General features: G+C 37.9%; 1 protein-coding gene across 2 annotated transcripts in view; it reads right to left on the bottom strand.

Annotated features, from left to right (window-relative positions):
- Cntnap5c (contactin associated protein-like 5C) overlaps nt 1–14,535 on the bottom strand; it is a gene marked incomplete at its 5' end in the record, with an annotated part of 856,281 nt that overhangs the window by 490,709 nt on the left and 351,037 nt on the right. For both annotated transcript variants that reach the window (NM_001415869.2, NM_001047866.3), the window contains 2 exon segments: nt 1,248–1,419; nt 5,740–5,889. In NM_001415869.2, the coding sequence (NP_001402798.1) occupies nt 1,248–1,419; nt 5,740–5,889 (322 nt within the window).

The raw sequence follows: 14,535 nt of genomic DNA, 5'->3' as shown, positions 1-14,535 counted from the left end.
CAAATAAGATGAAATATATAGCAAGTCACCCAAACCTACGATTTGAATGGCTGATTGAAAGACAAATTATCAGTTACTTCTTTCTCAGGAAATATATAGTCAAGAAAACTATCATAGGCTGTTAGTTACAAAATGCATCCTACTACTAAATATTTTAAATGCAAAGTTAAAGCATTTCGGTTACACTTACAATCTGTGTTGTGTTTCCTGGCCATTTTGTGACACTATCTCCTGTCAGCTTCTGTCTACTTTCAATGTTGCCACGCATGATTTTGCCTCATTCTTTATTAAGATATAATTCAACCATCTACTCAAGTTTCCTCCATCTCATTCCTCATTCTTAGGGTGGTATGAACTTACTAGTTTTTCATGTTCTTACTGGTAACATGTGTTTCACAAAAAAAGGTATATTTCACTTCATAGCAATGGCTAATTACTGAAGCCAAGATCCTTTAACACCAATGGGTTGGTATGCACTTAACAAATCCTATTTACCCACTGGCTCTTAAAGGGGGAGAAGAGAATTAGAGAAAGGAAGCAGGTAAGCAGGAAAGTGCTACAGAAGTAATACAGAAAAACACTGCTGAAATTCAGTAACCATTTTCTTAGGTTTTCTGACTTTAAATCTAGAAACCTCTGTCATAAAAGGAGTCAAATCAGAAGAAAACTGCAACCAGAAACAATGTCATGAAAGATCTGCGGGTTGTGGAATAAAAGTCTTGATTCTCATTAACCTACTCTCTTGTCTGTTTTTTGTTGAAAGAAACAGTGGCTAGGGTCAGTGGTAGCTAGGATCAGCCTTTCCCAATTGAGGATATCTACGAAGAGCACAGCCAAACCCTTAGCCATAAATTTCCTGAACCTCTGACATTATAGGAAGGCCACTCACAACAGACAAAAAATGAAATGGTCTAGGGAGAGCAATTCCTCCCTCCTTCATGCTTTACTCTTAACTTCAGTGTAATCAAATGTTGTTTATGCATAAAATTTTAATCCCTTCACAAATTTGTGTTTTGATTTAATATGTATATCCCATTTACTGCAAGTCAACATGAAGAGAGACACAATTAATTTAAACCATTTTCTCTGGGCTGGAAATCCTTTCAGAAATATTTTCCATTAGTCGAGTCAATTATTTCTAATGTGACTAAATGTCTACACATTAAAAATTTACTTACAGAAACTCATATTCAGAACAGAGAGAATGGAAAGGGTTAGAGGAGCAGAGGAGACAAGAGAATAATTACCTGTCTTTGATGCTACACAGATCAATGTGTAAATCACTAAAATTCCCCATGGAAGCTTGCTGAACTGAAATGAGGTCCTTGGGCTGGTTATCAATAAAGATGAGCCTCATGCAGCCTTGGAAAGCCTTAATGGGGTTTAAGCATTGGGAATCGGTAAGATTGTCAGGGCACCCTGTGGGACAGGAAAAAAAAGATGAAGAATTCTGAAATGATCTGTTATTGCTTGGCAATCTACTGAAGGAACATATTGAGTTTCATTTATCCGGGCACTTTTATTCAAAAAAGGTCACACTTTTGTTGTAAATTGGAGCTCAGAAGGTAGTACAAACTGATAGAAAACACAGATGCTCAGTCACTATAAAGAAAAAGTACAAAAGGGAACATCATTGGTATGACATTTACCATAATACCCCACTGTATGTGTGAGTGCGTGCATGTGTGTGTGTGTGTGTGTGTGTGTGAGTGTGTGTGTGTGTCTGTATGTCTGCATGTGTATTTGTGTGGAGGACACCTGAAAATGCAGTTTCATGTGTGTACATATAGAAGATTCAATGTTTCATTTGTGTACATGTAAAAGCCAGAAGTTGGTATCAGAATATCTTTCTTTGTTCCTTCCCATTTTATTCTTTGAGATAAGATTATTTTGTGAACCAAGGGTTTACCAATTTACCTAGGCTGGCTGGTCAAATCCTCGAGGCCTCTGTCTTCACTCTTTACTTTGTGTAAAACAGCCTTCTCACCCAGCTGGGAGCTGTGTGGCTTGTGTAGGCTAGATTATCAGCAAACCTCAGGAACCTACTCATGTTAGCTTCATCAGCACTGACACACAAAGGGTTTCCTGCTATGCTCATTATTTTATTTGGGAACTGGGAATCCAAATTCAGATGATTGTGCTTGCATGCCTAAGCATTATACCAACTGTGTCAGGAACAGACACACACACACACACACACACACACACACACACACACACACACACACACAAACACACACACATTTTGCTCCTGTTGGAAACCTGTCATTCATTTGAATAGACTTTTACATAGTCTTCACATATTGTAAGTGCTTGGGATTGTTAGTTGTGTCCCAAAGCACACATGTGAATATGGAGTTCTGAATTACACTTTCTAAGAAATTATGCTTTGGTAAAGGATGGCAGTTGTCTGGTTAATTGTGGAGCATGAACAATATAATCTCCTGATAAAGGTACACTCAAGAATTAAGCATGATTTTGAACATGCTGTACAAATCAAATCCAGACATTAAAAAAACTGGCTTAAATACAGATAGTTACATTCTGTAATAGCACATGAGAAAGATTAGCTCCACACCTCTTAAAGAATATTCTTTAAAAATAAAAACACATTGCATCTTTTAGCATCATGTGAAAGTTAGGCCTCCCTACTTATTAAGACAGGTGAGGAGAAAACAGATTGATGAGTATATGTGCTCTTACAAATTCCATCCCAGTGATTCTAATAGGTTTAGAGCACACGGTAATGTGAGATGGAAAACATGTCAACATGGCATAAATGACAGAAACTAAATCAGCCATCCGTCTCTAATAAACAGTCAGTCCCTGTGGAGCTGAAGCCTACGAGCTGGTGAACAGCTCACAGGCACACTATAAAATGAAGAGATGCTACAACTTCTAGTTGTAATTTATGGAAGTTATCTAGTTATAATTTATGGAAGTTTACTATTATTGCTGAGCTGCATTTTTTTCACCCACCTTAACGTTAAATTTTGTATGGAGACGGTTTGTTTAAACACTGTTCAAATTATAGATAAATTTTCATTGTTCTATGTCTACCATTCTGGGAAATCACACAGAATTTAGTAATATTCTAGGTGAGGGGAAGAGAGTCATTATTGCTCAGCTGTATTTCAGAAGACTATTTTAACATGATTATTCAAAGCCATTTTGCCTGCAAGTAAATTCCTGAGCAACATTCTTTCTCTATTGCTGAAAAACCCTCTTTAAATTAGAATGCACAGCTTGTAGTTGAAACCATTTCTCAGCATTTGTTTCCATTCATTTGTCTGTAGTGAACATAGATTTTAAACTGCTCCATGCATTCACTCTCTCTGTGGTCTCCCATAGATTATTATGATCGTATTATTATGATGATCTTTGAGAAACAATATATGAGAGTAGGGGTGCAAGTGTCACAGGTAATGTATGATGGAGATGAGATGACACCTATAAGTATTAGTCCTTTCTAACTTGTCTGAGGATGGGTCTTCTGTGGCACAAAGATAGCAGTCATATATTACACAGTCTGGTTTTCCAAGGACTCTAGGAATCTAAATCCAGGTTGTTATGCTAATACAGCAAAAATATTATGACTGAGCCATCTTTTCAACATGCAGATTATTTTATTTCAAGAACAAGTTGCATTTTTATGCATTTAGACATTTTATGACTTAAAATTATATGCTGTTGATGGATATATAATGGATATAATGGTTTAAAAAGGTTTGGCCCCCATAGAATCAGGTGTTGAATGCTTAGTTCGCAGGAAGTGACATTATTAAGATGTATGTCCTTGGTGGATTAGCCTTGCTGGAAGAAGTGTTTTACTCTAGGGCGGGCTTTGAGGTCCTATGCTCAAGCTCTACTCCTTGAAACCCTCCTCTTAGATGCTTATAGAAGACAGTCTCCTACCTGAATTCAGATCAAGACTGTGCAACTTCTAGCTCCTCTGCTGGCAGGTTGGCTTGCACGATGCTATGCTTTATATAATTACGATAATGGACTGGACATCTGGAACTATAAGCTAACACTAATTAAAAGTTGTTCTTTGTACAAGTTGCCTTGATCATGATATCTCTTCAGAGCAATAAAATCCTAAGACAATAGTGATTGTGGGTGAAGGCCTGTGGCCCATCCTTATGCTAAAATTTATCCTCACTGATCTTGTTTCACAGATTCTTTCCAAAGATAACCTAAATGTGTATTTTTACTCATTCAATGTTTTTTGTGTGTGTGTGTTTGAAAATTATCATGCATTTTCTTGGAAAGGAAGGAGTAATTTCTAGATTTTGGAGCTTAGAGATTACAGGGTTCAGGTTAGAACTCAGTGTAAAGTATCTGTTTGGTATATGGGAGGCTGTAAGTACCTAAAATGTATGTACTTCTTATTATTTCTAACATTATGTGTGAGCAAGATGGAGTGCAAGCATATATGTTTAGAAGTCAAAAGACAAAACGATGGAACCATTCCTTTCTTTGACTGTATGTTTCAAGGTTACAAATAAAATTCTCAAGTTTGAGCAAATAACTCTCTTGCCCATGGAATCATCTTGCTATTTCTTCTATGAATCCTTGTCTTTGGTAACTTTTTGGTGAGAAAATCTCAACTGTAACATAAGGTCAGCTCATGCTCACATCTACAAGATGTGAACAAGGTTATTTGCTCTCAGGAAGGTGTGTGTGTGTGTGTGTGTGTGTGTGTGTGTGTGTGTGTGTGTGTGTGTGCGTGCGTGTGTGTGTGTGTGTGTATTTGGCAGTGATAGGGGTTTGAGTGTGCATGAGGTTCGGTGTTGCTGTGTGTGGAGACCAGTGCCTTTTGCATGATTAGTAAACCCTCCACTAAGGTTCATCAAGCCAATGTTTCGTTCTTGTTTTCATTTCCCAGTAATTCTGAATGTTAGCTTGTTTTCCATGTTCTAGAAAAGGAGTTCAGGGACTGTATCTTAAGAGTTTAAGGTCAAAAAGCCTATGGACCTAAGTGTGCTTTAGAAGTGACTTCTGTAAGACAGACTGCTGGCTATAGAATTAGATATCGTCTCATTTGTTGTTGTTTTTTTAAAAGATACCATTAAAATACTCAAAACAGAAGCATTTATTACAATGGCAAAAGACCACTGAATCACTGTCCACCCCAGATTGTTTGTTAGTTTATTTAGTGTGTGTGTGTGTGTGTGTGTGTGTGTGTGTGTGTGTGTGTGTGTGTGTGTATTGCTGGAGGGATTTGCAAAAATATCAGCCACTCAGAAATGGCAAGAGCTCTTCCCCCACCCCCTGGAGGCCCTAGCACCAATCTATTTTGCTCTGTCATCCTCCATTGGTCCACATGAGCTCCAAAACATGGGGAAAAAAAAGGCTTCCAAAGTAACACAGCAATTGGAGTGAGTCTTTCCTCTTGTTGTTACCTCTTAGCATCTTTTCTTTAAGTTTTTAGTTGACTTTGTTTTTTCCAGTATGAGGATGAAGAGCTTGGCATGAGTACAGGAATCAAGAATTTTGATGAGTTATAAAACCCAGCTCAAATAGCCTCAGGGACTTTTACTCTCAGTAATAGCTTAGATAAATATTTGCAACTAGCCTGAGATTTTGGTTTCTCAATGTTTGGTGCTTGAATAAATGTGCATGTGTGCATGCAATAGCTGTATGAAGTGTCTGATTGACAAAGCATGTTTGACAAAGAACATGGCAGAATAATTTCCCTGACCCTGTACTTGAAATCTCAAAGGCTACCAAATTTACCTCCAAAGTAGTAACTATTTCCAGAATAAATCTGTAGCTGAGAGGTGTCCAGAGCTGGGGAAGCAGCATTATTATCCAGTGTGAGAGTAACACGATTTCTCCTGGCATTGATGCTGACAGAATGCCAGAGGCCATCATTCAAGCTGCTTCCTGCAAGAGAAACAGGACATTCTGTTTCATGAGAGTCATCTTTCTTCTCTGCCTTATACTAAAGTATCTTTTATTAAACCATGTCTGATAGTTGTATTTTAGAAACAAATGAGACTCCCCAAATAGTTGGGATGTCTTAGCCAAGAAAGGGATACTATATATTAGTTAGTATGAGGAAAGGTGGCTACAGAGAAAAATGCTGGGAAGAAGGACTGTTAAAACCTTTCAAATCTATACCAGTAATTGTATCCTCAGAAAGAGATGACATAGGTCATTTTAGTCCCAGGATTTACTAAAGTTTTTATTCAAGTGAAAGCTTTTGCAAATTTTTGATGGCTCAATGGCTGAAAGATCAAAAGAACGCTTGTATATTCTGTGCAAACTATATACCACTGAGCTTCAACAATTCTGAAAAAAATTATTTAATTGTATAGAACTATTTTCTTATTTTCTTTTCCTGTTGCTGTCAAAACATACCCTAACAAAATTAACTCAAAGGATACAATGACTATGTCATCCCACCATTCAAGGATATAGTGGTGGCATAGTGGCAGGAACATCGGAGCATCAGGATCTAAAAGCAGCTGCTTAGGTAACATCTACAATTAAGAAATAGAGAAAGATAACACATGCTGCTACTCGGCTTCCTTTCTCTGCTGTATATAGCTAGCACCAGATCTTCAGCCTACAGAAAGGTCCTGACTACATTTACAAAGATGGATCTGTCTACACCAATGTCCATACTCAAGGAAGTACCCCACAGATACTCTCAGTCTAATATTAATTTCTGAAATCCCGTTTGGGAATTCCTGGAGTCTTGCTCCTGGGTGAATCTAGATCACATCAAGATAACAGCATCAATCATCACATCTACACAAAGACAATGTCATTTAAGAATATAACATATTTTAAAAATATCCTCGTCAATTTTCTAGAGCTTTCCCCATATCCCACATTGCCTCATTCTCTAGACTTGTTTGCTTCTACATTCATGTCAGATTACTGTAGTGGATGAAGCCAGCTGACATTGTTATTCAAAAAATCTGCAGTCAAGACACATACTAATTGAATACCAACTGAAGAAATTTTAATATATTTAGCTGACTGGGTGTGTGGTAGTTTGCACATATGGAACGAAAAAACAGGGTTCTACAGATTATTTAACTCAAATAAATTACATCAAAATCTCTGAGAGGCAATAGTGACATTTACAAACATAGAAGTAGCAACAATGACACAAAGTAAAGCTCATGATTTAGATGGAGCTGAGATGATTCAGGTGGCAGAACTCCATGAAGTTCATACCTGACAATTTCCAGAACTCACCTAAAAGTCAAAGACAGTGGCACAAGCATTTATAATCTTGGTATGGCTGTGAGGGATGGGAGGTATGAAGAGGAGAGTCTGAAAAATCTTGAAGACCAGTCAATCCTGCTTACCCACAAAGTCTCAGACCTCTTCTCATGACAAGGTAGAAAAGTAAAGACTAATTTCTAAAGGTTGTCCTCTATACAGTGCGCACTTACACACACACACACACACACACACACACACACACACACACACACAAATATACCAGATATACAAATCACTGAAATCATTGCTAAGTACAGAGAACAGTAAGTGGTCTTCAACTTGGGAATAATGAGGTCAGAGGTTCGTATTCTCAGAGCATGTATGAGTGAGCTTAGAGTCAGTCCCTCTCAACTTTATCAACTGATGGAGATTACCCCAAGGGACAGTATGGCAGGGTAATAGGCAAAATATCTGCAAGAAAAAAGCAGAGCTAGGGTGAACCAATGCCATTACTAGAGGAACAGTCAATAAGACTTGGCAGAAGTCCCTGGAGACTTCACTGAAAAATCCTGTGGAAAGTAGGCAGAAAGAAACCTGCCTGGCTCTCAACTGCTATAGCAGAGCAAGCAGATCTGAACCTCTATATAGTAAATCTGCAGAAGGCAGTCTTGTACCAAGCACCAAACTGGAGCACAGCTATGTTGTCACCAGGGCAGCTGTGCCACATCTGCTAAGAGAATTCCTAATGGCAATTACCCACTCAACATCTGCTTCCCCTAGAGAAGAGACCAAGACAATTCTGTACTTGGTGGCCCTATATTTTCTCATAGGCTGTGGCTCTAAACAAGCTAGGATTCGGTTCTTGTCTAGGGGAATTGTTGAAAAGAGGTTAGGTGATACTTAGGTATGAAAATGTGATATAAAAACATCTCAGTTGCAAGCCAACTGCAGGTCGGTTTTGCTTTCATTTGCATACAAATCTCCATAACACATGAAGTTGTATTTGATGGAAAGCTATGAAACAGCCTGGATAGAGTAATATGAGTCACATCCAGGTTCTGGTTACTACCTAGGAGCCAAGTGATTAGGCATAGGACACCGTTGGGTGTCAATACAGAAAGACCTTGAGGGTTCACTCTAAACACAGGCTCTCTAGTCTCATTAAAAATGCTGAATATGAGAGGAGATGGCTAAGGTATAATTATAGGAGTCAGAACCTTCCGTTATCAGTTCACATTTAAATTATGGGCCCTGATCTTTCCAATATCATTATCCAAATCTTTGGCTGTTGTTGTTGTCATAGTTGTGGTTTGTGGTGATGTGGGTGCTGTGAATATGTGTGTGTGTGTGTGTGTGTGTGTGTGTGTGAATGTGTTTGTATGTATGTGAAGACCATAGGTTTAAATCAGATGTCTTCTACAAACACTCTCCAATTTTTTATATTTTTGAAACAAAGCCTCTCACTGACCCTGCATTATGATAGGTTTAACCAGCTGCATGGTCATTGCACTCCAGGGATCCTCTCATCTCTACTTCTCTGAGTTGAAATTGCAGGCAGGTACCATTGCACCCAGAATTTATGTGGGTCCTGGGAATCTGAAGTTGAATTCCTATGCTTATGCAAACATCCCCAATAGAATCCAACTCTCCAGTCTTTAACTTTTTTATTTGTTTTTTAAGTATGATTTATAATTTGGCATTTTGTATACTGTGTTTATTGGGGAACAAAGTTAGACATAATTTTGTGGACTTAGTTTATTCACTTTATGTGGATGTGAGTTTGAGTTCAGGTTATGTAGTTTGGGCAATAAGTGTTCTGATTCCCCTTTTTGACATAACTATTTCCTACATAGTCCACTGCTTCCACTTTCTGAGCCCTGGGAAATCCTACACTCTGTAGAATATTGATAGAATAGCAATTTCAATAAAACAAGCTTCACCAGGGAGAATTTTGGAATTATAGGTTTTGGCCTCACACAACATTAATTAAACCAGAAGTCTGCATCATTTCAGATGTTGGGAATCTCTATGGTTATCAGGAACTGTGCTACAGAACCAGATAGAGGATGTCTTCATTGTAGAGTTCATAGCAAGAAAGAAGCTGTGAAAGGAAAACAAACATCAACCTAGTGTCAGGGGAAGTCCCAATGGGTGAGGTAGAAGTCCTTCCTCTAAAACAATTTTCTTTTCACCCAGTTCTTATTTTCTACTTCATTCTGTACCTGGACTCAAAATAAAAATTTTAGACACTTTCCAAGATCTGATTGTTTAAAAACCAATATTATGGCTAGCAAGATCACTCAGCAAGCATAGGCTACTTGCAATAAACCTAAGGATCTAAGTTCAATCCTCAGAACACCCAAACTGAAGAGAATTCAACCCCCAAGTTGTTCTCTGACCTCCTCATGATTGTATATAACATATGTGTATGTATATAGTCATAAACAAACATAAAGAAATAAATGTCTGTTAAAAACACGATTTAAGAGACAAATCTGGGAATGGAGATACAGTTCAATACATTTTGCTTAGCATTTAAAGGTCCTAGGTTCAATTACTTTTCTATTCAAACAAGAGACAAAAGACAAGACTAAAATAAAGTCAATTATTCACACATTAGGGAGAACAATCTCTGTCAGGTTGCTCACTCTCAACCTTCCTTCAATAAACAGCTTGGTGTCAGCTAAAATCTTTCAAAGGGGATAGAAAAATACTACTGCTGAGGTCTGAACATCTTACTGTTGAAACCCTCATGGGTTACTTTAGGGAACTCAGCACACAATTTAGAAATTTAAACTGAAAGTATCCTCAGTTTTTACCAGAATGGTAGCAAAGTGCTCCAATTTTAAAGTTATACCCCAAAGTATAACATTTTTTACAAGAATCAGGATTCTGATCACTGTCTTTAAATGCACAGTATCTCAGTATTAATTGCCTGATTCAAAGGACAGTGGATGATCTTAGAATCAGAACACTTTTGCCTTTCCTACTTCACCTACCTCTAATTTTCACAGGAATTAAGACAAAGGATTCTATGTTTTAAGAGACAAATCTGGGGATGGAGATACAGTTCAATACATTTTGCTCAGTATTTAAAAGCCCTAGGTTCAATTTCTTCACCATGTAAACAAGAGATCAAAAGTCAAGGATGAAGTAAAATTAATTATTCATACATTAGGGAGACTCCTAATGTTTCTTAAATTATAGGATTCTCCAAAGAATAACATTGAAATTGGGAATCATTCTCCTAATATAGTAAAGTGCAGTACCAAGCCAGGACACATCTTCCTTTGGTAACCTTCATTACAAATGGAACACTTCCAAAGTGAAGAGGAAGGGAAGATGCATAGAAGAACTATGAGAAGACAGGTATTACTGGATCCCTCAATCTATTAACAGATTTTAATTTTCAACTATGATTGTCACAGTTTTTTTTATTTTTTTATACCTATGGGTCTTATAGGGTGTTTCCCAGAAGGACTCACTGAGACGTGAATTTTTCAATGTCAGAGAGGATTCAGAATAAAGTGGTATTGTTTTGCCTGTTCATATAAGCCATCTGCTGATGAACTTGCCTACAGAGTTACTCCTACCTCTGCTGCTAGTACCCTCCTTTTCTTTAAACGGAGTGAAGTTCATTTAGCCTTCTAACGAAGACTAAAGAGCAGCAATCATCCAGTAATCTTCTAGGCCTTTATCACAAGACTGGAACTGCTGATACAACATCCTTATGGACTGAGCAGGTATTTTATTCTTAGCCTTTCATATTCTTTTTAAACCTCATTGTACTACCTGGGTAATACTTGGGAAGCAAATTTAATAAATGTCTTTTACAACATACATTCTCTTGCTTATACTCCTCCAGAGAACCTTGGCTAATACACACACACACATACACACACACACACACACACACACACACACACCACATACACACACATATATACATACACATACAAACACAATACACACACATACACACACACACACACACACACACACACACACACATATATATATATATATATATATATATATATATATATATATATATATATATATATAACAACTTTAGATAATTGTCCATTTCTCATCAAACAAAAGTCTAAATACAGACTGTTTTATAAGGTCTTGTGTGTCTTCATTTCCAAAGCTCTCTATTCCTTTTAAACTTGAATACAGTCTTTTGTGCCTGTGAGTGTTTGTCATGACCATCATGATTAAGGATTATTGGGATACAACACTCCCTTTTGCCCCTAAATTATAGAGCATCTAGAGTAGTGATTTTCTCTATTTTTCCATTAATTTATTTATTCACTTCACATCAAAATTCTGTCCCCCTCTTTTCCCAGTATCCCACTCACAGAGTGCCTCCCCCATCTCCCCTTGCCTTCTTCTTTGGAATGGGAAGGCCCCCTTGGAATCAATTCACCCTGGCCTCTCAAGTTATTTCAGGACTGCACACATTCTCTCCCACTGAAGTCAGACACGAAATTCCAGATAGAGGCATAAGATACACAGGCCAGACAACAGTGTCATCAACAGCCCATGCTCTACTTGTTGGGGGACTTGCATGAAGACCAAGCTGTACATCTGCTACATACGTGCAGGGACTTAGGTCCAGCTCATGTATGCTCTTTGGTTGTTTGTTCAGTCTCTGAGAGAATCCAAGTGTAAGGTTAATTCACTCTGTTGATTGTCCTGTGGAGTCCCTATCACGTTTGGGTCCTTTATCCTTCCCCCAGCTCTTTCACAAGATTCCCAAATTCTATTTAATGTTTGGCTGTTGGTTTCTACATCTGTTTGCATCAGATGCTCAGTAGAGCTTCTCAGAGGAAAGTTACTCTTCAAAGTTATGTCTGCAAGCATAACAGACTATCATTAATAGTGTGAAGGATTCATTCTTTCCCATGGGATAGGTCTCAAGATGTGCCAGTCATTTGTTGGCCATTCCATCATTGCATTATATACTGACAATGCCTGTGAGAAAATTCAACACAACTTCTTGTTAAAAATCTGAGAAGGAGCATGGATACAAGGAACATGCCTAAACATAATAACGACAGTATACAGCAATCCAATAGCCAACATTAAACTAAACGCAGAGAGAAACTTAAAGCAATTCCATTAAATTCTGGAGCAAAGAAAGACTATCAACACAATATATATTTGTTCAGTGTAGTACTTGAAGTTCTACCTACGGTAATAAGACAATTAAAGGAGATCAAATGAGCCAAGTCTTGCTGGTCTAGAAATGATAGTGTGACATGATTCTAGTTCCTAGAACAGAGCCAGCAGGGCATGAGTCTCCATGAGTATCAATGATTACTGGGCATGTGGCTTGTGTGTGTCACATATATCCCAGATATTAGCTCTTAGTTGCTAAAATTCCAAATTTCCAGCCAGCTCTTCCCCTTGATATTTTGAGATAAGGTCCATTAGTGGACTTAATCTTACTAAGGTGGCTGTGCTGGCTGGCCATAGATCTCCAGGGATCAATCCCTCTTTGCTTCCCAGCCCAAGATTACTGATACACACTTCTACACTGACCTTTTAAAGGTGGTCCTTATACTACTGGATAGACCATGCCTCTAGTCCTTATGACGCTATGAAGAAAGAAAGGCAGGCTTTGTGATTGAACTATTTATTTATATATTTATTTTTTATTGTGCAGGGCTGGGGACCAAAGATGGGCCTTTTAATGTACAATCCAGCACCATTTATAACTATCCCAGCCCTTGTTGCTTTAGATAAGGTTTGCCCAGGCGATGCTCAAACTCATGATCTTCTTCTGCCTCTCAGTTCTGGGATTACAGGTTTATGACATCAAACACGGCCAAGGACAAATTGTGTAATGATTTCAGTCCTCATTTCCCTAAAGTATATTATGGAGCCACAGAAAGAAACCTCTTGCATGCCATACAAACCCATTCCTTTTTGAGGCAAGTTACAATCTGTGTATTATTTCCCATCACCCATACCTGCATGAGATCCCTATGGAGGTACAGTAGTAAATTTAGTTTTCCATGAAAACCACTGAACAGACTGGTAGCACACATGTTTTCTCTACCATATCTATACTTTCTCTTTCTGGTTCCTCTATTGTCGAAATCCATCCCTCACATTCCAAGCCCATTTGTTGTGCATGAATCCTATTATAAACTTCATAAATGGTGGCAGGTTTTTCTTGACTTTACTCTGTAGTCACTCAAATAACTGAGTATATTAAAGCTAATAAATCAATTACCTTTAATACATTAAAAATGTAAAAATAATCATGGCTGTGGAGAGTTGGATAGTAAAATAACCGTGTCAATGAGTGCAAGACCTGTGCAAGACTGTGCACATCAACATTCTATCATGGAGCTAGAAAGGGCTTCTAGGCAGTTAACAGTGCCAGAGGATGAGAGGAAATAACTTTTAGTGGTATCTTCACTGATATTCCTGTAATAATCCCTTATATACATTTCTCTGAGCAATCCTTATTAAACTTATTGGTTCATTTAAAAAGGTGACATGGGGGTAGTGTCATTTGGGAAAAGGCTCAGGATCAATAGGTTTGTGAGGAACAAAAGAGGAAAATGGACTAATTATGATAAAAGTACCTAGATGAATGTATAAAAATATTATAATGGAGCATGTCATTACAGATAAATAATCAAAGAAGAAACATACAAGTAAACAAACCAAATAAAATATTTCCTGTTGAATACATTGTTCCTCAACAATTTCTTTTAAGTTTCTGTAGCATCCACTGTCTGACCCATTCCTTTCCTTCATATTATTTATGGTCTTGTGGTCTTAATTAACAATATATCAGTGCAAGCTTCCTGTCCCCAGTCGAATGAAAAGTGTCCGGAGGTCATAGTATGAGTGATGTTTCTTTGTTTCCCTTGGCATTGGCAGTCCATGTCCTGCCCTCTCCAGATGCTCTTTGACAGATGGAGCATCCAAGCAACTGAAACTCTCTTGACAAATGTCAGCATCAAATCATCTCACTGCCTTGTCTACAAATGACTGACTCAAGCTTCCCTAGTTGTGCAAATCTGGTTTATGTTTCAAGGGACCATGGATCTGGAGGTCTTTCTTCAGTATATGAGTTGGTAGCCGTCTGATGTTGTCATCATTAGTGTCTGACCATTGAATGTGACAGTGATATTTTTCTTGGTGCAGACATATATGTTCAGTTCTAACTGCTGCAAGCTAAAATTATGTTTAAGGCCGACACCACTAATATCCCACAAGATGCACTTCTTTCATGAGAAGTTCTGCTTCCTACTATCCATTCTATTCTGACATTTGCTCTCCCAGTATCCCAAGATCTCATAGAAATTCTCTTCTTTCTAAACA

This window comes from Rattus norvegicus, chromosome 13 (genome assembly GCF_021556685.1).
Source record: "Rattus norvegicus strain SHRSP/BbbUtx chromosome 13, alternate assembly SHRSP_T2T, whole genome shotgun sequence".
NCBI lineage: Eukaryota > Metazoa > Chordata > Mammalia > Rodentia > Muridae > Rattus > Rattus norvegicus.
Note: the sequence above shows the minus strand (reverse complement) of the source record. Positions and strands in the feature narration are given on the sequence as shown.